Source organism: Oryzias melastigma, linkage group LG12 (assembly GCF_002922805.2).
Source record: "Oryzias melastigma strain HK-1 linkage group LG12, ASM292280v2, whole genome shotgun sequence".
NCBI lineage: Eukaryota > Metazoa > Chordata > Actinopteri > Beloniformes > Adrianichthyidae > Oryzias > Oryzias melastigma.
Genome location: NC_050523.1, coordinates 13441555 through 13463487, shown reverse-complemented (window position 1 = coordinate 13463487; position 21933 = coordinate 13441555). Strand labels below are relative to the sequence as shown.

At 38.8% G+C, this 21933-nt stretch overlaps 2 protein-coding genes across 4 annotated transcripts; both read right to left on the bottom strand.

Moving 5' to 3' along the window:
• Positions 1-788: 788 nt before the first annotated feature.
• Positions 789-13121, bottom strand: ssh1b (slingshot protein phosphatase 1b). 3 transcript variants are annotated; one of them, XM_024299057.2, is made up of 15 exons: positions 12709-13121; positions 11824-11861; positions 8138-8238; positions 6458-6522; positions 6203-6324; positions 6059-6127; positions 5775-5840; positions 4453-4647; positions 4212-4305; positions 3975-4103; positions 3379-3425; positions 3138-3284; positions 2672-2872; positions 1972-2587; positions 789-1895 (listed from the first exon to the last, which is right to left on the bottom strand). In XM_024299057.2, the coding sequence occupies exons 1-15, from the start codon at positions 12775-12777 to the stop codon at positions 1398-1400; spliced, it is 2457 nt and encodes an 818-aa protein (XP_024154825.1). In that variant the 5' UTR covers positions 12778-13121; the 3' UTR covers positions 789-1397. The 3 variants fall into 3 exon arrangements, with proteins under 3 accessions (XP_024154825.1, XP_036070326.1, XP_036070327.1); XM_036214433.1 differs by having other exon boundaries at positions 6059-6324; XM_036214434.1 differs by lacking the exons at positions 11824-11861; positions 12709-13121 and adding an exon at positions 8912-10528 and having other exon boundaries at positions 6059-6324.
• A 701-nt stretch (positions 13122-13822) lies between these two features.
• On the bottom strand, positions 13823-19783 carry LOC112162791 (synaptic vesicle 2-related protein). The gene is made up of 16 exons (XM_024298687.2): positions 19553-19783; positions 19223-19356; positions 17877-17968; positions 17710-17808; positions 17552-17623; positions 17352-17476; positions 17212-17275; positions 16992-17117; positions 16782-16910; positions 16630-16703; positions 16363-16439; positions 16172-16276; positions 15765-15876; positions 15607-15688; positions 15441-15530; positions 13823-14779 (listed from the first exon to the last, which is right to left on the bottom strand). The coding sequence occupies exons 1-16, from the start codon at positions 19612-19614 to the stop codon at positions 14576-14578; spliced, it is 1647 nt and encodes a 548-aa protein (XP_024154455.1). The 5' UTR covers positions 19615-19783; the 3' UTR covers positions 13823-14575.
• Between the last annotated feature and the right edge of the window lie 2150 nt (positions 19784-21933).

The window sequence follows — 21933 nt, the reverse complement described above, 5'->3', positions numbered from 1 at the left end:
AAATATATAAAAACAACACAGTAAAAAAAAATGCTGAATCCATATATGGACGATACAACCTCCAGTAAAAAACATTTTGGATTCATTCTTTGCATTCACAGTTTTGTTCAGAACACAGTATCAGAACCTGCATGTGCTTCTTTTTCCACCATTCCTGCATACAGTCGCACAAGAATCCCACAGGGGGACAGTTTGTGGCACAATTTAAGATAAATGAAAAAAAAAGTAAAATAAAAGGCCTGTTAAGATGACGGCACAAAGAAACAGAAGGAAAAAAAGTCATTAGTGACTTTAATTCAAAAGGAAAACAGATTTGATTTTCTTATGATTGTTATTGAAGCTTAACTCCTTTTTTAAACTGGTAAATCATACTTTCTGGTGGAGGAATGACTATATGAGACATTTTTTTTAATTATACTGTAGATGAAGACTCTTTTTTTTAATTTCTGCATCTAAATACCTAAAAAAAATACCTCTAAATCAGGGGTGTCAAACTCATTTTGGTTTTTGGGCTACATTCAACCCGTCTGATCTGAAGTGGGCAAAATAATCTATTGATGTTATTTTGTTTTTTTTTCTCAGTCTGAAAAAAAAACCTAGTAGCCTAATCACTTTTTGTTTATTATGTTCATTTCTTGATCTCTTGTTGTGCAGGTATTTCTTTTCTTTTGCTCCCCCTAGTGGCTGAATTGCACATTGCGGCCATAACTCGCCACAGGAATGGGCTAGAAACTTGCTTTTTTTTTCAACATCCTTGTTGAAAAATGTTTTTCTCTTCATGACTGAAGACTAAAGACTAAACTAAACTAAAAAAATATCCAGTTTGATTCATTCTTTTCTTAAAGAAACTCCTAAATGTTACATTTTGCTTTTTATTTTGGGATGTAGAAGCAACTTTTTTGTAAGTCGGATCAGTTCGTAAAAACTTTTTGGTACCAAAAGTTTTTTTGTATAAACAACCACACTCCAGCACGGACTGAACTGAGAAGTGCCTGATCGGATTAAGTGTAATGTAGTCATGGAGAAGCATTCAGAGAACAAAACGCTCTTTGACCAAAGCAGACGATGTGCGAGGCGCAGAGAGACCTCGAGAAAGGCTCATATGTGCTGATCGTTTGTTATGCGGTTAATGGGAAGTGTAGAAGTGGCTACAGCAGGAATAATTTCACTGAAATGGACTAAATACAGCTGGTACAGCATTCAGACGGACTTTAGGAGGAGTGTGACGTACGGCGTCGTCAGTGGGATGTGTGGATGATCATGCATGTGTGGCGGGGCGGGAAAAACAGCCCCCACAGGCGTGAAGAGTCTTCCACCATATTACGCAGGAGGTGAAAACAACCTGCTAGTTTTGAACTGTTGAGGTAGTGGGAAGCCACCTCCTCCCCCTCCGTCCGTTAAGGCATGGGCTCCACCGGGAGCTGGCCCTCCATGGCCATGCTCTGCAGCTTCTCCAGCTGCTCCGTTTTCTGCCGCATCAGTTGGAAATCGAACCCGAGTCCGGACACCTGCAGGTGCCGCTTCAGCCCCTCCCCGCCGGGGTTCTGTCGGAACACCCCCTCGTCCATGGCCTCCGCCGCGCAGCCGCCGGCCGGCGTTTCCTCGCAGCTCATGGGCGAGAACATCTTCTGCGGGTCGCCCAGGCTGCAGGTGGCACAGTGGTAGAAGCGGGGGCAGGGCTGGACCAGTCCGGGCGGGGCGTCGGCAGACACAGAGCTGGGGGTGAAATGGGTTCCCGGCGGGTCTATGCATATGGAGGGGATGGCGCACTGGCGGGAGGGGTTAAGGCGGAGTGGGGGGCCTCCGCAGCGCCACCCCTGGGGGAGACACATGCAGTCCTTGCAGGACTGGTAGGAGGGCTTGACTTTTAAAGGGTTTCCGGTGCTGGCACTGTCCTGGATGGGGACAGAAACAGAACCGTCAGGTAGAATCATTCAAACCAGTTGGAAAATGTGCGGTCATCAAACTCACGTCGAAAGCTGCAGGACAGGAGCGTTTGGCGGCGAGGCGGTTGCTGTTGTTGGTGTTGAGGTTGGCTAACCCTAACCGACTCTCCTCGCTCCTCTCAGCGTCGTCCCTCCTCCCGTCTGACCCCCCGGGCGTTTGCGCCAACGCCGCCATCTCGGCCTCTTCTTTCTTGGCCTCCTCCTCGTCCTCCTCCTCCAGGGTGCTGAACTCCAGCCGCAGCCTCATGTCCTCCATGGGGTCGAGCCGCCCGCACGTCTGAGCCGCCGTGCCCTCCCCGGGCAGCGCCAAGTGAGCCATGGGGAAGCCTTCGTCGTCCAGCAGGGCGTCCCTCTCCACGTCCTCGATCTCGATGAAAACTCGCTCCATCCCCAGCAGAGGGGGGCCCCGCACCGGGGTGGAGGGCTCGCTGTCCAGCGCCGAATCCGACAGCCGCCTGAAGTAATAGTTGTAGTTCAGGGAGTCCAGAGGCTCCATCTCCAGGCCGATCCCTCGGCAGGGGGACGCCCCGCAGCCTCCCCAGGCTTCCCCGTCCCCACCGGCACAGTGGCCCGACGCCTGCAGCTCCTCAGACCCCTCCTCATCTGCGCCGGGCCTCCACAGCTTGTTGTGGCGTTGCTTACTGTGAAAACAAAGACCAACTTACTGTTTTTATCTTACAAAAAAAACTTTTAGATGCAGATCAGGCAGGAGGAAACTGTGTTACCTGGCGTCCAGAATCCCCTCGTACTCTGCGAGCTGCTTCATGAACCCCGAGTTTGGCTGCGCGATGCTCCGCCTCTGCTTGACGAAGTTGTAGGCTTTCTCCAGGGACCAGCTGTACTCCTTCATTGCATAGGCGATAACGGTGGAGGCGGAGCGGCTCACTCCCATCTTACAGTGCACCAGGCACTTTGAGTTATTCTTCCTGGGAAAAAAACAAACAGACATCTGTAATATTTGATGGAATTAGAGCTGGTTAATGTTTTTCAGTTTTTTATTGTATTTAGCTCGTTGCATAGCAACCACATCTCTGCTGTTGGCAGAACTCTTGACCACATCTTGAGCTGGGATGATGATGGTGATGGTGGGGGGGTAAAAATATGTGAGATGACAGTCCCAGTGTTTCTCACACTCCATGAGTCAGTGCAGTAAAAGAGCTTGTCAGCCCGTCCTCAAACATTCAGACTCACTTGGCCTTAGCGATGAAGTTGTACGTGTCGTTCCAGTGGGCCAGCATGTCGGTGGCGTCCTCGTCGTACACGCGGACGTTCTGGTAGCAGAACATCCCGGGGAAGAAGTTGTCGATCTCTCGGGTGACGTTGAGGATGTAGCCGACTCTAATGAGGAGGAGGAGGAGGAGGTCAGGTCTGGTTCAGTCCAAAAACCTTCTTGACCAAACAGCTTTTCATTTTCTGTCAGTGACACGCTTACCCACACTCACGCAGTTCTTCAAGGTTGGAAGCATTCCACTCAGAGCCCTACAGAAGAAGAGAGATGTAAACTTTTTATCTGGTTATGAGGCAGAAGTCTGTCCTAGCTGAAACGCACTCCAATAAAAATCACGTTTTTGGTGTTTTTAACATGTTCTTGTTGTATTTTTCTCACGATGGATGATAAATTAAGCTTAAAATTTAATTTCGGAGTATTTCTTTATGCAATTCATTGGTAATCAAGAGCAGACAAAAAATTGACATTTGGAAAAGAGCTCTCAGTTATGGGTGATGGGGATTGGGGGGTGGGTTGCTTTGCACCAACAGAAAAAACTAAAAACAATCTAAAAGCAGAACAAACAGCAAACATCAGGTTGATTAGCACATAATACAACAAATCCAAATCAATTCTGCTCCACCTAAATGTGCAAAATCTATCTGAAAAATGAGGAATAAAAGCAAAATGAAACTTTGTAGTATTTACGATCTAGTCTAAATAAACAGAGATAAAACACTAAATAAACTGCAGTTATTTTTTCCACACCAAAGCTGATCCCTGTTGCCATTTTGCTGCAGACTGAAAGAGCAGCATCTCACCAGGTAGACGTGGTCAAAGATCAGCGTGGCCTTGTCCATCTGGCCGAGGATTAAAAGCATCTCGTTGTCTATAAACTCCTTGTACTCTTTGAGATGGCAGCTCATGTGCTGCTCCAGGTCATTACGGATCTAACGAAGGAGGAGAACATCATGAATCCTGAACAGTTTTCAGGTTGGATTTTTGTATAAGATGACGACGTTTTTGACAGGAAACTACGACATCGTTCAAGCTCAAACCTCTTTTGACGTGATGTTCTCCAGATCCTGAAACATCATGATGTTTCGTAGCTTGGCTCTGATAAGACTCTCAGTTCGTTCTCTCTCAGTGGGCCTGCAAATGATGAGTCAGAACTTTAGTGTTTGCTCCCCTTTTCTCCTCAAAGTTAAAGTTCTCCTTCAAGTTTTTGTTAGAATCCTTCAGAAATCCTATGAATTTAAAGCAGAACCCTGTAACATGTATAACATCTGAAAAACTCACCGGTCAACAAACACGTTGGGGGACTCGGACCGGGTCGTCTCCAGGTCTGTCATGGCATTCCACTCGTTGATGAAGCTCTGCTCTGAGGTGATGCAGCTTTCATAAAATGCCATCCACGTGAGAGCAATGCCTCCTGGGAAATAGTTGAATCGGCGTGAGAGTTCACAGGCTTTGTGGAGGACCTGCAGGGCAGACCTGCAAGAAAAACACAGAAACACTTCAATATTTTGCTGCATATAGTGCAAGGATTTATCGGAGAAACACTGCTGCAATACATACAACTGACCAGCAGGTGGCATCTCCAGAACAAAAAAAATGTTGAATTTGATTTGTGACAAAACTCACAAGAAAAAGGTGATTTTCATCCAACTTTAGACTGGTTTTAAAGATGGATTTCTTTTAGTTAGAGTTTGTACAGGAAAAACTTGGATTTAATTCTCAAAAGAATATGCAAAATAAAAGAACTGTAAATTCTTAATTGTCAATTTAGCCTGTAAGACATGAATGATGTGAAAGCAGAATAATTTTTATGTCCTTGTAGAGTCTATCTTAAAAATGATTTATATTTCCAGAAAAATATCTTCTGATTTTAAGCAAAACTGTATAAAACATTTGCGTAAAGGCTGTAACAAATATCCAAATACTCATATGTTCCTGATCTGTTTCTGCAAATTCAAATATTTGTGATATTCGAGATTTGTGATCTTTATAAATATAGTAAAAATACACTTCAAGCAATTGATTCTGCAATAAATGCAAAATAGTGATGGATTTTAAAAACTAAACAAACTGTACTCGCTACAGCCACTGGAAGGAAATAAACCTTCAAAGTAAAGCGTCGGTGAAGCTTCTCATTTTCAGAGTAAAGGTTTTTCAAAGATAAAACAAATGGAATCAGTTTATTAAAATAAGCTAGGAAAAAATAATCAGTTTTAAATATAGTCGACAATTTGAAAAAATATAATGAATTTGATAGAAAACACTGTTTTAAGTTTACACTTGTAGTTGTTACAGAATAAATACATATTTTTTTATTTTTATACACAAACAAAAATAATTACATATAACAATCACATTTATTTTAAAGAGTAAGAATTGTAGTTTTTTCTTTGAATCTTTAATCTAAATTCATGATCAAACCATTTAAGTAACAATTCACAGCCCTAGTGGGCATGAAAAAAACATAGAAACCCTCAGACAAAATAAAACAAATATAAAAAAAAAGTAAAACTAAAGACACAGTTTACCAAGTGTCCTAATAGGGCTTATTTAAGCTAAAACACGCGGCCGTTCTTCTGGTTTTAAACCAACAACTTACTCACCACATGGCCTGCACAGACACAGGTTTGAAGACATGAGACCGCCCTGCCGTGCTCACGCTGAAGCCTCTGGTGAGAAAGGAGAGGCAGATGGATTAAAAGTGGGATATAAACACAGGTCTCACTCTTGATCCCACCACAGAGTGGAACATTCTTTAAACATCCAGCAGGAAAAGGAAACGTGCAGTTATTTTTTTCTGCCACTAGATGTCAGCAGAGACAACAACCTTGGCTTCAAATCAGCAGAATTCCAGACCCAAATGAGGAGGAATTTTAACAAATCGTACCCGTCTCCATCTAGATGGATGTTGGTATCACTCCACAGGGGCAGCACCATCCCGATGGAGCAGCTTTTACTGAAGAACGGAAACAATAAAGCATCAGGATGCGGCCTTACATGAACGATGTAAGGAACCGCTTGTTGCTCATACCTATCCTTATCTGTGAAGTCCATTCCAAGAACGATGTTTTCCTCCGTATCTTGATTTCCATTGGTGTAGATGACCACCATGTAACGCACCCGGTCTGACCAACCGCTCTCCAACCGCACAGCCTGAACACAACAAAGGAATTTATCCGGTCCTGAACCTCCTCTGTTCATCTTCTCTGAACTCTGATGAATGTCAGTGACTTCTCCATATCACAGTATAAGAAAACCATATAAATCATGTGGTCTTGATACTGACCAGTTTGATGCGATCTTCAGAGCGCAGGATCTTGAACATGATCTGCAGGTGCTGCGGTAAATCTCCTGCAAATAAAGTGCACACAAACAATTTACATGCCGGGAAATCAAGCTGGTTAATAAGGATTTAAATCAGCCAAAAACGACAAAACCTAAAACACAAAGCTTCTCTCAGATACACAATTTCCACTCACATATTGAGTTTTTGGTCTTAAAATTTGCTCTGTTCATTTTTCTTTAAAACTGTTTTTTGTGACTATTTTAATATCAATCTTTTAATTGGGGTGTAAGAAAAAAAATGACTGTGACACTTTATTTGTATCAATTTAAAAGGCAGACATGGTGATATTTAATTAATTTTTCATTAGCTTCCTTCAATGTCTTACTTTTGTTTTCCATTGTTTTTTTCTTATGCTAAAAAATATTTTATTCTGGAAATCAGACAATGTTGATTGTTCCCTTTAAGAACAAATATTTCTCAAATTACCAAAATAAAAGCACCATGAATTTGCTTGGGAAAAAGCAACTTGTTTGTTGGATACAGTTGCAGTGCTTAATGATGGTTAGATAAAATTAATTTTATCATTAATTTAATTATTTTATTATCTCTCAAATCTCATGTCCTTAATGTGTAAGCTCTGAACCTGGGCCGACTGAGCCTTTTCCATCGCTTCACCCACCAGACTCTTGCCAAAACACACCCCTACTTTTGATTACGACCTCAGCTTCCTTTTTAATTGATATATCATACTTTATATTACACAATATTTTCATAATAACCCTGAAAGAGACCAAAAATCTCAGTTCTGAGTCCAAAATGTTGTTTTTTTTTAACTGCAAGAATCCCAAAAGTTGAGATCAAACTGTATTTTTATTTATTTATTTCATTTTCATAGCTCACAACAATAAATTACTAAATATTCTTGTTTTTAGTGAAAATGAAAGAGGAAAGTAAGATGAAAACTTATTATCTCTTCCCCTGTTTAACAAAATCAAATTATTTCAACCAAATATATCTCTCTGTAATAAAAAATAAATGCTGGCGATAAAAATAACAAAACAAACAACAAAAAAAGAAAGAACAAAAAAATAAATCAAATGCCTCAAAACTTTTTTATGTTTTATATAAAGATGTATAAATCCACAAACAAAGCAAAGATAAAGTCAAAGCAATAAAAAAATGTCTAAAAACAGGTGAAGCTCCAATCAACTAGATACAAGGTTCAAAGTATTTATTCCAAGAGGTCTCACAATTATGTGTCATAACTTTTGTTCTGATTGGTTTAAGCCAAAGCTAAAAATGTTTTTTAAACGATTACATTAAATTTTGAATGAAAGAAATGCAAATGGCAGTGAGTTCAGGGAGCAAATAAGTCTACTTTTTTATTATTTTTAAAAATTTCACACAAAAAAATAACTTCTTTGTAATTTTTAAAGTTAAATAACTTTCATTCATTCAATATAAATTTACATTGAAACATATTTTAACTTGGATCATTGATCATTTTATTCCAGGTCAACTCAGGTCAAAAATCAAAAGAGTTTCTGAACAAACACGGATAATCCAATTCTAAAAAAGGAAACCTCTGATGAAAAGAATCATCCTTTTGACCAGACAAATACAGTATGTGAAGGATCCATGACCAAAAGCTCTCATTGTGTTCGCTTGTTTGCTTTTTACCTGCATGTTTGTGGTGGGTCGGAGTTTTTGGTTCTTGTGTGGCGCCGCCCTGCTGGAGGAAGAGGGCGGCTCCTTTGACCATAAAGAAGCTCTCGCTGAGGCTGCAAAAAACAGAAGCTGAGGTAAATAATCCGACAAAAGGAATCCCAATTCAGTTATATAACATTTTTTTTAGCTTTTGTCTTAAGAGTTGCAAAACTTTCTCATAGAAAATCATTTTTCAGCTCATGTAGTTGATATTTTTTAGTACTTTTTATGTGTATTCTGGATCGTTTTCTTGCAAATGAGGCTTAAATCTACCAAATTTTAGCATAGAACCATAGATTTCCCACTTTTTTATATAACTTTGAACACACATAGGTTTTGCTTTATGCTCTCCAAAGTAAGCAGGAAAATCACATCAACTATGAAACAATACAATGATTTGAAATGAATGCAACATTAGTCAGATATTTCTGTGTTTTTTCATAAAGTCCTTCACAAAACCTTCATTTTTCTGGAGGAATGGCACAGAAGAAGAGCTTTAAAGGTAGGATCCTTCTCACTTTTTTAAGTTTCAAAACAAATCCCTGCAGATTGGATGAAATTTTCACTTAAATTATCATCAAATTTTGCTTTTTAAAGTAGCAAAAGTGCTTTTATTGCCTAAAAAGTTACAAGAAAAGGTTTTAGGGGTTTAAAATGCCTAATTTAAGCTGAAATCCTTTGATCTTTTTGAAAAGAAATCTCTGAACCAACAGACTGCTCCAGAAGTGAAGTTTTTTGACGGCTTACATGCGGCAGATTTGTGTCCGAGTCAGAGCAGCTGATTCCACAAACGGAGGCAGCAGCAGGCAGAGCACGGCTTTGTGAGGAGACTGCAGATGCATCCTGAAGATTGTCTTTTTCCCACTTTTATTCCAGAAAAAATCTTTTATTTAAAAAAAAAAATCCAACTTAGTAAAGGATTGTATTTCATTCCAACACTTATTTTTAATCCTCAAATCCTGCAGCTTCCATGCGGCCGGCGCGTTCAGGTTTTGCCGTTCTCTCCTTTGCGGCGTGTGATTTAGCAATCCGTTCTTCCTACGTAACACTTTGAAACAAAGCCATCATTCAGGCCGGAGCGCACAGGCGGTGGGAATGCTACTCGCTCTCATGTCTGACACGTAGAATCAAGACTCCGCTCTGATGAATTACATGATGGGAAACAAAGACTGCACAAAAGAACAGTCTGCTTTGCTGACACATGCTTTTGTTTTTTTTTTTGTTTTTTTTGTGACGTCAAGTTGAATAAGAAAGCCTTTGTGAAAGAGCAGCGATAAAAGTCTGTGTACTTATGGTTATGTAACTGAGCAAAAGAAACATTTTAAATTGTGTTCGAACGGACGTCGGGATTTAGAGAAGATTAATTGTCAAACCGTCACCAACTTTGATCACATATACCTAAAACTGAGCAGAGAAACAAGACAGGCAACTCACTATCTGGCAAAACCGCTTCTGACTTAACATTTAGCTTAGTAGATGCTTTTATCCACTTATAAATGAAGAGCTAAAATTGATTTTTGTATTGGCTTATCCATCCAAATGATCAGAATCAAGTGTCCTAATCACTTGGCCTAAAGAGGTCACGACTTTCAGCAAAAGCTGGTGTGATGTGTTACTGACCAAGAAAAGAAGAGGGCAGAAACAAGAACCCTGAGGAACACCGCCTCTACATCTACAAATAGTAAAAACGGGGGATTCTTTCCTCACCCGAAAATGTGTAATGTGACACATCCAGTTCAGGAGGTACAAAAATATGTATGGTGATCTGTAACATGTGAAGGTATAGCAGAACAATCAAGGAGGAGTGAAACTGAAGATTTAGCTGCAGCTTTAAGAAACTCCACAACAAAGAGATGGACTGTTTCATGCAAGAGGACGCTCTAAAGCTAGAAGCTTTGGCATCAGGAATGAATTCAAAGAGCACGCTAAACACGGGTTCATGAACACAGTTTTAGCATGACGTGTTCACACCGCACTGTTGTTACTGGATACTAGCGCATGCTCTCCAAGTTGGAAGGGGCAACAAGGACGTCATCCATATGTAACTTTCCAATCTGAGTCCCTAATTGGTCAAAGTTTGACCTGGTTTAACTTTCAATGCTCTATGTTTGGTCCAAAAACTGACTTAAAAACTAGCTTAACAACGAGTGAATGTGGGAGTTTTGAGCACAGTCGGTCCTTTTTGCTACTTGTAATAGTTAAATCACATCTGCAGGGTTCGCCCCACTTCACGATGGGGAGGCATTGGCAGAATCTGTAAGATTTCACACCGCGGCCTAAGTTTTTTTAAATCGTTGGCATGGTCATGAATGTAGACGGTGGCCTTCAGGCGTCAGGGATGACGCCATTACAACAGACAGCTGGCTGGTTACAGGGCGGTGGTAGCCGGACCGCCAGCTGGCAGCCGTTCTGATTGGACGGTAAATGTCTCTGGACGGTGGCCGTCCATCTCAAGTGTCACCAGCCGTCTGATAGTATATAAAAAGCGGATAAGAAGTGATAAGAAAAATATCGTCCAGTCGTTGTAAAATGTGACTTTTTCTTAAAACCTCCACAACTCCTAATTACAAACGCCACCGCACAGCCACCTGCCAAATTTGCTCAAAAACTTGTATTTAAGTCGCCGTGTGGCAGCAGTTTAGTGATTGTAGTCTAAAAACATAAATAAATTCAAAACACTGATGAATTCAATTATATTTAAACTAAAACCGGTAGATATATTAATTGACTACTCAGCCAAACGTAGCATTTAAACTTCAACTCTAAATGCATCCCAGTATGGTACGATTCTCATCTTTCTTTGCTACATTCAGCGACCTTTGAGGATATCAGAAGGCCGAAACGCACGTTTACTAAGACTTTTCATTGGAAGTGGTCTCTTGAATGCCCATTTGGTCAATATATCTGACCAGTTTCAGGCTGTAAGTGACTGAATTGTGCACCATTTAAAAAGATCGATCCAGTTAATTCTATATGTCCACTGTCATTATGTACACTTCCCTTTTTGACCAAACACAAGGGAGAAAGTTAAAATGACACAAGTTCCCCTCCACATTTGAATTTTTTATGAGGTGTTTTTGATAAAATCTTCTTTGGTTTGTCCTTTCTAAAGTTCCACATATCTTATGGGATCCTAAATATACGAACTCATTTTCTTTTGGCTTGAGGAAGATGATAACACTGCATTAGTTATAAAGGTATTTGTTGTATTTTTCCCCCAAAATAGTAGTTTTATATTAAGTCAAATCCCCTTTCAAATGAAGATCTGACTGGATATTTATACAAATATCTATAGTGCAGTTCCTTTGGTTAGTTATTTAAAAGATTTTCAAAATAAAAGCTGTTTTGGGGGTATTTAGTTCATTTTGCATGTATTTTTTCAGTTTTAGAAATTGATGGAGATAAGACGCTTTTTTAACTCAGTACTGATATGTAAAAATCTGAAAAGTAAATACAGTTTTTTTCCCCTTCAGAAAAAAGTTGGTGTTACTACAGATAGACTCAGTCTATATTTTGTGAACATATTAAAATCATTACTGTGATCTACCCTTTAGTACAGGGTCAAGAAGGAAGAGAGCATATAGACATAAATGTGATGATTTGTTGTGACATTGTCTACAAGACTTAATAAAAACCTACAATTTAAATAGTTTTCTTACCTCTGATTGTTTTTTCTGTCATCGTCACTTCCAATATCCTAAAAATCAAACAAAAAATGTAATTAAACGCTAAGTGAACTACTAAAAACTGCAAAATTTAGCTGTGATGTTCACAAAATTACACGACAGATGCTTCTGTTGAATAGCAGCGCCCTCTGCTGGTCAGTTTCAGAAACTTTAAGTATCTTAAACCCTAAAAATTCATATTTTTACAATAAAATAAGCAAAAATAATCACAGGAAAGACATGAACACTAAACTACAGGTACTTTATTAAACCTTTATGAAATTCTACCTAACTCTGGCAAAACATATGATCATTTTTAGGGTCTTGTGGAGCTTTTAGGTCCTAACTAGGATGGTTTGTGATGACAACAAATAGTTCAGCCATCCTGATTCAGAGAAATCTCATGCAGTTTGAAAAGGGAGAACCCCCCTTAAGCTTGTTTGTTTATTTGCTTTTCAGGTGCTGCATGCAAATGATGATTTATGCAAATGATCAATTAGGTAATCAAGCATCAACTTGTTCTGAGATGTGCATTTAATCCAAACTTTAGAACAGTTTATCCAAAAGCTGAGGCCATCATCCAAATGATCATGAGTGGGATGAAATATTCCCAACACTTTGTGTCTTGGCTGCTAAATCCAACACCCCCCATCCACCAGCCACCCCCCTCTGCAGGATTTTGTTTACAAATCCGCAAACACAAATGATGGGACGTAAACAAGTGTAAATAAAATAAGAACACTTAATAAAACACACTAATGTTATTCCTTCCTGTTGGATGTTAATAATCACATTCAGTTTCGTCAAACGTATATATATTTTAATTGCAATTTTCTCTCGTGGTGCACACAAAGCGCAAGCCCCGGCTTTCCCACTCACCTCCCCCGCGCTGCTGGTCGACGATGCTACGCTGGGAGTGGGAGAGCGCTGCAGAGTCACCAGGGCCATGGTCGGTGGGCTCCGGCCGAGGAGGACAGGACGGGAGACGGGGAGGAGGAAGAGGAGGAGGAGGAGCACCTATCTGGGAAGATGCGCCGCTGCGATCGCCTCTGTCACCGGGTAGAAAAATGCCAAGTCAGATTCTCATCCAGCAGCACCTGACTCCGCAGCCCCCCGCCGGCGCGCCCTTCTCTGTCCTGCTCCGTGCGGGCTCCGCAGAGTCGTCATGTGCGGGATTTACGGATGAGAAAAGTTTCTCCGACTGCTTAGAGTCCACGGCCCCCGATAATTCATCGCTGGTGCGCGGGCAAAGAAACAAAACACGGAGCGGGCTGGAAGCGGGGCAGGAATGACATGCAGCTTTGCCGGACGCTTGTGATTGGCTGGCCTAGTTCGCGTGCGCGTTGTCATTGGGCAAATGTTGTCAAGGTGACAGACCAGACTAGGAAATCCCTGAAAACCTTCACGTATTTACGTTCTGCGCCATAATTAGACGAGAAAGCTTATGCATGGCGTTTTACTACACAGCCCAAAAAATATATATTTTTAAATTAATCAATTTTTGTTTTTAAAATAATTGTTTGACCGATCTTTTTGCTAAAAAATGTTAAAAGAAAGGCATTCAAAGCACAATAAAATAGTCTATTATTGCAATAAAATATTATTTCTGGTTAAATTATTATATCATTATAATCCATGTTTTTCTAAGCAAATTGAAAACGTTTCTATAAGGAAAATACTGATTATAATTGTGAAAATACATTAAAGCAAATTTAAACATTTGTAGCCTATAAATTATAATTTCAGCAATCCTTATTTTTATGAAATTTAATAAACACAAATGTTAAAGTCCAATTTAATTGAAGTTTCTTCTAATAATGAAAAATAAAATATAAGCAAAAAGGAAAAACACTATTTTTAAGTAGTTAAAACTTGAGCTATTTTATAATCTTTCCTTTTAGGAACATGTTTCATAATAAAATGTTATTTATATAAAAATGAAACATTAAAAAAAGTAAAGGAAAATTTCTTGAACATTTTATTTTATTAATAACACTTTAATTAAACTAATAGACCAATATAATCCATCACATATCAGAGGAAAGCCTGACCTCTGTCTCAATGGTTGACTTAAATCGAACACAATAATCTGAAAATATTACATTATTTCATCAAAAAAATCTTCCAAATAATCTTTCAGTAGTGTGTTTGACCTTCATGATGAATACAAAACTCCATTGATGACATAAAATGGAATAGTTGTGGCTTATCGTTGCACAACAAAACAAGCAATAGTTGGGCAAATCCCCACTTTGAATAAATAAATCCTATAATAGTCATACTTTCAATCTAAATAAACCCATTCAAGTTTCTATTTAAATATGTTGTAAAGTTATTTGTGGAAAGTAAAGTATTTCAGGGCAGCACAGCTGTACAGTTCCATACAATCCAGACAGAAAAAAGTGACAGTATACCATTAGATCTCAAAGTGATCAACAGTGTCCTCTAGATTTTGCAAGAATGTCTTAAAATATTGAAAGTTGAACCTAATGTGCAATATCTTCCTCCAAAAATGCATTTTTGTTGCAGTTGATGACCAAAAGTGTAAACAAAAGCAGCTCAGGACTGGAAACTGCCTCCACTCTTATTAGACTTGGACAGCAGACTGGCAGTTCAATTCCCGCTCTAATGAGCTATTCACTCTTCATAATTCAAATGGCTTAGCTCGTTAAATGAGCAAATGGTTCATCCGCAGGATGTCAGGAAACAACAACAAACAAATCTTTTCCTTCCACGTTGGGCCATCTCATCCCTGCTCTGTGTTCTGCGTTGTTCCGTAGGACTGGCTGGGTGTGGCTGTGCCTTGACGCTCGACCTCCTGGTCAAGATTGGATTCCTGTAGACCCCTACCTAACGTTTCAATGGGTAACAACAAGGAGGCGATGCCAGCCACGAGACCGCAGGCACAGTACACAGATAGGGTGACGTAAACTGATGACCTCAGCAAAACCTAGAACAAAACACAAACATTTATATAAAATAGGGGCAAATCCTAACACATTTATATTTATACATTTGTTTCAAATTGTTCAACTGAATCTGATTTTGCCCACATTTATGAACATATTTCATTCAGGTGAAAAAAATGTGTTTACAGTGGAATCTATTCAAAACACTTGCAAGTTTTCAAGGATGGGCCCTGTGTTTTTGGAAATTCAACATTCAATGTAAACAATTCCATGAATCTGCTTACCGGCTAACTTCTGAAATGTTCTTACCAGGAAAAGTAACATTCCACAGGGGAAATATTCCCAAACAATACAGGACAGAAAATTAAAAACTTTAAGAAGCTTCAAAACCTTCACTTCTTAAATATTGATTCTTTACTGGTTTCAAACTTACTTATATCTCCAAGGTTAACATAAAATCTATTCGGGGGAGACACAAATTCACCTCTAAATAAGCTAATGAGTTTTCACAGTTTTATTTTAACCAACATTTAAGAGGATTTCTAAAATTGTATTAATTTGCAGGGTAATTATATGACCATAAAACTAAATACCTATTTTTGTTTTTCCACAAATCCTAATTCGACTTGCAGATTTTCATAGAATTTTAAAACTCTCTGAACACCTTTTCTAAGAACCAGAAAATCAAATACTTCAGGATACCTGAGCCACAAAGGGTGTGATCAAGGCACCGATCCTGGCAATGGCGCTGGAAGTCCCCATGGCTAAAGCCCTGGTTTCCGTCGGGTATACCTACAATAAGAAAGGCTTTTGTGAGTTTCTGTCTGGATGACTTTGTCAAGACGTTTATGGCAAAAAGCATTCGTACTTCTGGTGTGTAAACAAATACAACTTGATATCCTCCAGAAATGAAGGCTCTGGAGATGAAGATGAAGATCGTAAGGGCTATCCTGCGTGGACGAAGACACAAGGGGTTTAGAGATACAGTTGGTGTTTTCTTTTGCTGCTAAATGTCAACTTACTCACCTCCCAATGCAGGCAAATAATGGTAGGACGCACAGAGAAAACATGAAGAAACAAAGGGCCATGCTTTTCTTCCGGCCCATGTAATCAATCGCCAGGAGGATGACTAAAAGACCTACGTAGAAACAGAGAAGAAAGAAGATAAAACCTTTCACTAAAACACCTAGATGTGTATTTATATGCAAAAAAATGAAATAAACTGTTAATCTGTGTAATAAGTAAACTTACCTTGAACTGAAAACACTATATATTTTTTAACATTGCCTATATGAGAATATTTGAGTTTAAAGGATTTTTTTAAGATTAATATAACATAAAAAAAACAGGAATCAACTTTAAACAACTTTATATCTATATACATTATAGCTCCACAACTTTGATAACATACTATGACAATTGGAGCATTTTACCTGGAAATTCAGCCAAGGTGGTCCATAAAAGGTCTTTATAATCAGCGGTCGTCAAATATTTACATTCGAGGCTGCACCTTGGCTCAATCTTGGCCCCCTGGGTTACTGCAAGGAAAGGATAGGATGTTCATGTTGACAATTTCTCCCAATAAATGCACAGATGATCTTTAGTAAACACAGTTGTGACTCACCTGCACATAAATCCCCGGCTTGAAACAACTCTGTAGTCAGAAGGACGATCCCATAGTAGGAGAAGGCGTTCGCAAACCTGTGATATAGTAATAAAAGAAGAAGAAAATTAAACAAGATGAAAATCCTTTAATGAAGAATTTTATTTTCAAGCTTTATAATTATATGATTCTGTAGTTTATCATGATCAGAAAACAACAATAAACTACACAGATAAGAAACAAGTGAAATGAAATTGTGAAAAAGGTACAAAAGTTGCTGAGTCTAACCACAAAAACCACAGAAGAAGAGTTGTCTTCCAGTATTGAGGAGAGAAGAGGTCTTTAAGTTGTCCTCGGTTAGTCTGTGAATTTAAACACATAGAAGGATCACGTGTGAGTGTGTTGAGCTGACCATGATTGGCGAATACGTGTGAACTCACCTGCTTATAAACCGTCAGCGTCCCTTGAGGCATAGGCTTGCCGTTGTCTTTGGCGATGCGTGCCAACGTTGCCATGGCTTTTTCTCTACTTCCCGCCAGCACATCAAAACGGGGGCTCTCAGGCAGCCACTGGAAAACAGGAAGAATCAGCTGAGAGGTTTTGCTGCAGAAGGGTTAAGAAGAATCTCTTATGGTCAACAGCATACTTACAAAACAGAAACAGACAAAGAGAGCCATTGGTAGGGCGGACAAGCCCAGCAGCCACCTCCAGCCTAGTGTTGGCATGACCCACAAAGCCAGCAGGACCTCAAACACTGCACCAACTGCCCAGAAAGCCTGTGAAGCACAAACATGCAGGTCAGGAAGGATTTTTGGTTAGTTATTTCAAAGATCTTCAAAATAAAAGCCTATTTAGCAAAAACAGCAGTACCCCAATCAGTACGATGCAGATCCCTCTCGCCTTCACTGGAAGAAATTCTGAGTACAGAGTCACCCTAAAACAAGAGTTTGTGCCCATAAATATAATTTAAAACCAGCTAAATAGCAGAAAGTGTTTGAAGGATAACTTACGACTGAGGAGCTCCTCCGATCCCTAAGCCGACAAAGCCCCGCAGGGCCAAAAGCCAGCCATAGATTGGAGCAAAGGCACTCAGAATGCCATAGTATAAAGTCCAGCACATGCATATTGTTAGACCCTTCAAAAGAAGAAATACTGGAGATTTTATAAAAAAAATTACAGAAACTATTTGGAAAAATGATACTACACTCACCACTTTTCTTCCATACTTGTCGGACACATTCCCCCACACAGGTGAACCAAACCCCATCCCAATAAACACCACCTGATGAAAAATCAGAACACAATTGCAAACTTCTGAAAGAGATAAGACAATCGAAAGCTTCAACAAAATATCCAAATGGCCTTTACCGAAGTTATGAGTGCTACTTGATAGCTGGGGAGACTCCACTCGCAGTGCAGCTCTGGACCAAGGATGCTAAGGATCATCATCTCCATGGCGTCTCCAACCTGAGCATCGCATTAGAGATGTGGGTGTGGAAGAGGAAAGTGCTTATGCATTATATTAGGATTCTCACCCATGACAGTCCAGTGAGGAGCGAGATTTTCCACTGAAATACTCCAAATCCAATGGCCTCTAGAGCCTCATCTACAGTAAAGGTTCCCGTTTCTGTAAAAGATGCAAGTCAGATCTCTGCAAGACTACAACATATTGTCTGTAGAATCAGTCAACCCTAAAGGAGACCTTTCACTATTACTGCTTAGACATGTATTAACAGTAAACAGACTACTTTGAAGCAATATCTTCCCTTCAGTCATCAGGAAATGGGATAAAGAGACCGCAGTGGATGCAGTTTATTTTTTAACAAAAATGTAGCTGTTGGTGTTTTGTTTGCTGTCACAATATGTATTTGCAACAATATAAACATATGTGTGTATAGGTGTGATTTACTTTGATCTATTTTGATATTGTCATTAACTTAAAGATAAACAAATAACCTCAGATTGATGTGCTACAAGAACCACTGAAATTAAGGATACGCCTCAACATCCGCTGTTATTCTCATTAAACCTCACAGAGGAAAGAGCGAACACTACCGCTATGGTCGCTTTCACAATTTCTTTTGTAAAGCAAATGTTCTGTTGATTCACACAATTTCACCAGAACCTGCAGAACAACTCATAACCTGTTGTTTCTGTGCTTAAAGATTAGGATCAATCAGCATGGATAACTTTTACCAACCCGATAGGAGAATTACCAAACAGCTGAACCAGAAATTGCACAACAGTCACATCTGGATTTGGCCCCACAAAGGTAAACCAAAATTTCAAAGGGTTTAATATTCCCTGTACTCTATTGCAACCTTTAAGATGGGAAGATGTCAACAGTGTTTGTCTTAATGTCTTTTCTGTTCTTGTTTAAAGAAATATACAGCTGAGAAAAAGTCTCTCTCACTTAAATTCAAAGTGACACTAATGTTTTCTAATCTGACGCAATAAAAAACAGATTAAGAAACGTTCCAGCATGGTCCTTCTTCCATTAGAGTAAATCAAAAAGGATCCTCTTTAGCTGTCTTAAAAGTTTCGTAGACAATTCAGTTCCAGAGAAAGACACGGCTAAGAACTTTTGTAACTTGATGAGAACTCTAACCCATTGTAGACTCAGATTATTAAATCCATGAATACAGTCTGCACCAAACCACACTTTGGATTTGAACTAGTGAAATGCCAAAATCAAAAACACAAGAAAACCCCACATGAAACATGTCCGACATAGTTACACAAATGCACAAATCTGATGAAGTCATTTCATTATCACTTCTATTCAAATGGATAATCCTGACTCCTGATGCAAATATCAAGATTCCAGTATAATCGCACAGAATTGAAAATGATTTTCTTTTTTTTTTTTTCTCCACTGGACCTGTTGTTGTCCTTTTGTTGGACCCCACAGAGTCAGGCCCGTCTCCCGAGTCCATGCTGGATGAGGCCACCGTGCAGATCTCACTGTCAGTGCCCTGGACCTCATCACTGCGACCAGCGAACGCTGCCTCATCTCTGAGTGTCACAAAACCAGCATTAGAGGAGACCAAAGACAACATTTCACTGGACCACAATTACATACACTGTCTTGAAGGCAACGCAGGCGAAGCTTGCTGGTTTAAATTAAAGGAAACTAGCACTCCTACTGCTTTTTCCCCTTAGTTTCACCATTGATTTTAGAGACATTGTCAGTAAAGGTGCGTTTACTTACCCTTCGTCGGGGTTTTTCCATCGTTTATAAGTGACTTTAGCGACTCTGCTTAAGTTGTCCATTTCAGAGTCCTGCTAAGGGCGACAGCAGAACTAGAGCAAGCTGCGGTCATCTGTTGCTAAACCTGCCAGAGCAGTTTCACAACACATTCAACCATCACACAATACCTGACGACGCCGGGGGCGGGGCTACAGCAGGAAGCGCACCTTGACTACTTCAGGTACATGTAGACCGCCTGGCCGCTCACAACAAACATACTACTTCTTCGAATAGGTTTCCCCTTTATGGAATTAATACATCCCACAAAGTGATATATAATCATTAATAATTAGGTTTCGGAGTTAAATTACCTTAGAACAAATATTTCTAAAAGCGAAATGAATACAAATTGTGAATTTTCAAATTAAAAGACATTTGTATGTGCTTAGTCTGAAGAAATAAAGCATGTATATTTTTATGTCAAAATCTAGCAATTATTCGCTACGATAGGAAATAATTGAGGATTAAAGTGCTTACATTAAAATAAATATTTGTGTATAACTCGTTCTTCCTACATGACCATGAAAGCAACACAAGGAGATCCCGTCACAGTCCTGAAGCATGTAACCTAATCTGATATTAACATACAAATGATGACATTTCACTTCACTGAAAACAAAATGATTGAATGCAATTTTGTTAAAAAAGACTTTTAAGACATTTTATATGTGTCTAAATAAATAGAAACCTATATATTTTTAAGACAATAAAAGAAAGTTAAGTTAAGTTAAGTTAAGTTAAATTAAATTAAATTAAATTAAATTAAATTAAATTAAATTAAATTAAATTAAATTAAATTAAATTAAATTAAATTAAATTAAATCATAAACTTAATTTGTATAGCACTTTCTAACTAATATTACTCAACGTTCTTCTTCACACAAAAATAAACACATTTTTAACGATTTTAAAGATCAAATGTAAGACAAGGGACCATTACACACAGTGAATAAATAAATAAATAAACAAATAAATAAAAAATGTTCATCCCCCCTCCCCCCACATACACAAACACACAACATAATATTATACTAATTTGTTCTGGCCAGGGGCAGACTTACCATTAGGCAAAGGTAGGCAATTGCCTGGGGCATCCAACACTTTTGGTGCCCCAAGCTGAACACTTAAAAAAAGCTATATATCTAAAATTATTTCCATTATTTATTAACTCTGTCATGAAAAACCCAAATCACTGAAATGAGCTCTCATGTGAAAGTATTTTGTCCTTCCCCGTCCTTGTGTACGGTAGCAATAGACTATTACATCAACACAGAGTTAGCTAAATATAAAATAAATTTATGTGACATTTAAATGTGTTTTTACTTCTTAAATTCATATGAAAACAGTTGAATTCTTGACATTGCCGATGGCCAAAAGTGGAGAAGTAAGAAGTTATTTGATGGATGTTTTTTTTTAATCATTAAAACAACTTCTGCAGAGGGCCCCCGTGTTATTGTACACCCCGGGCCCCCAAACTACAAAATCTGCCTCTGGTTCTCGATTTTGCTTTAGTATTAATGTGATTGTTTTAAGTTGACTAATGCAGAGTTTAATTTTACATTTATTTTTTTCCTATAGGGTACTGTTGTAATAATTATAGATCTGGTGGATGGTGCTTTTTCTGTATAAAACAATAATATTTTACTGTATTTGCAAGCCTTTAAATGTCTATAAAACAGCTTATTATTTAAGAATATTTTGTTATTTTGGTTGTTAAAAATAAAAAAAGGGAAAAAAAATCATAATCAGTTTTCTTTAACTGATGTACCAATTTTTTTTCTGATACAAGTAACTTTATCAGGTTTAAAATCTCAGTAAACCTCATAACTCTGAATTTTCATCTTACTGTTCTTGATAAGAACCCAAAAATATTCATTACCAAATTTAGCATAAAGGGATGCTGCATGTTCAATAGGGTCAATTTCCATAAAAATAAAATTGGAAACTGATTTAATTAGGAATTTTTTTTTCTTTTTTGGAGGTGAGGGGTAATGTTGTCCTACTAAAAAAAATAGATCTTAACAGAAATCTATGTAAGCAGCGTGAGAATCTGACCCAACCTGTGACTGACAGCAGGCTGTGCTCTCCTCCTGCTGTTTGTGCTGTCAAAAGACTGCCCCCTATGGACAGTTCCAAAACTACCACACATTTCTTTTCAATCCTATAATTTCAACTACTGAAGTTTTCTGTAGAGCTGCTAAACATGAACAAACAATAAAATTGAATGTGAATTGTTAAAATGTCACTTTAAATGACCTATTTTCTTTTACCGACCAAAATAAATGTTTTTTCTACATTTCTTACTTTAGTCAGAGAGCGAAGATATTTGCCTCACAAATGCA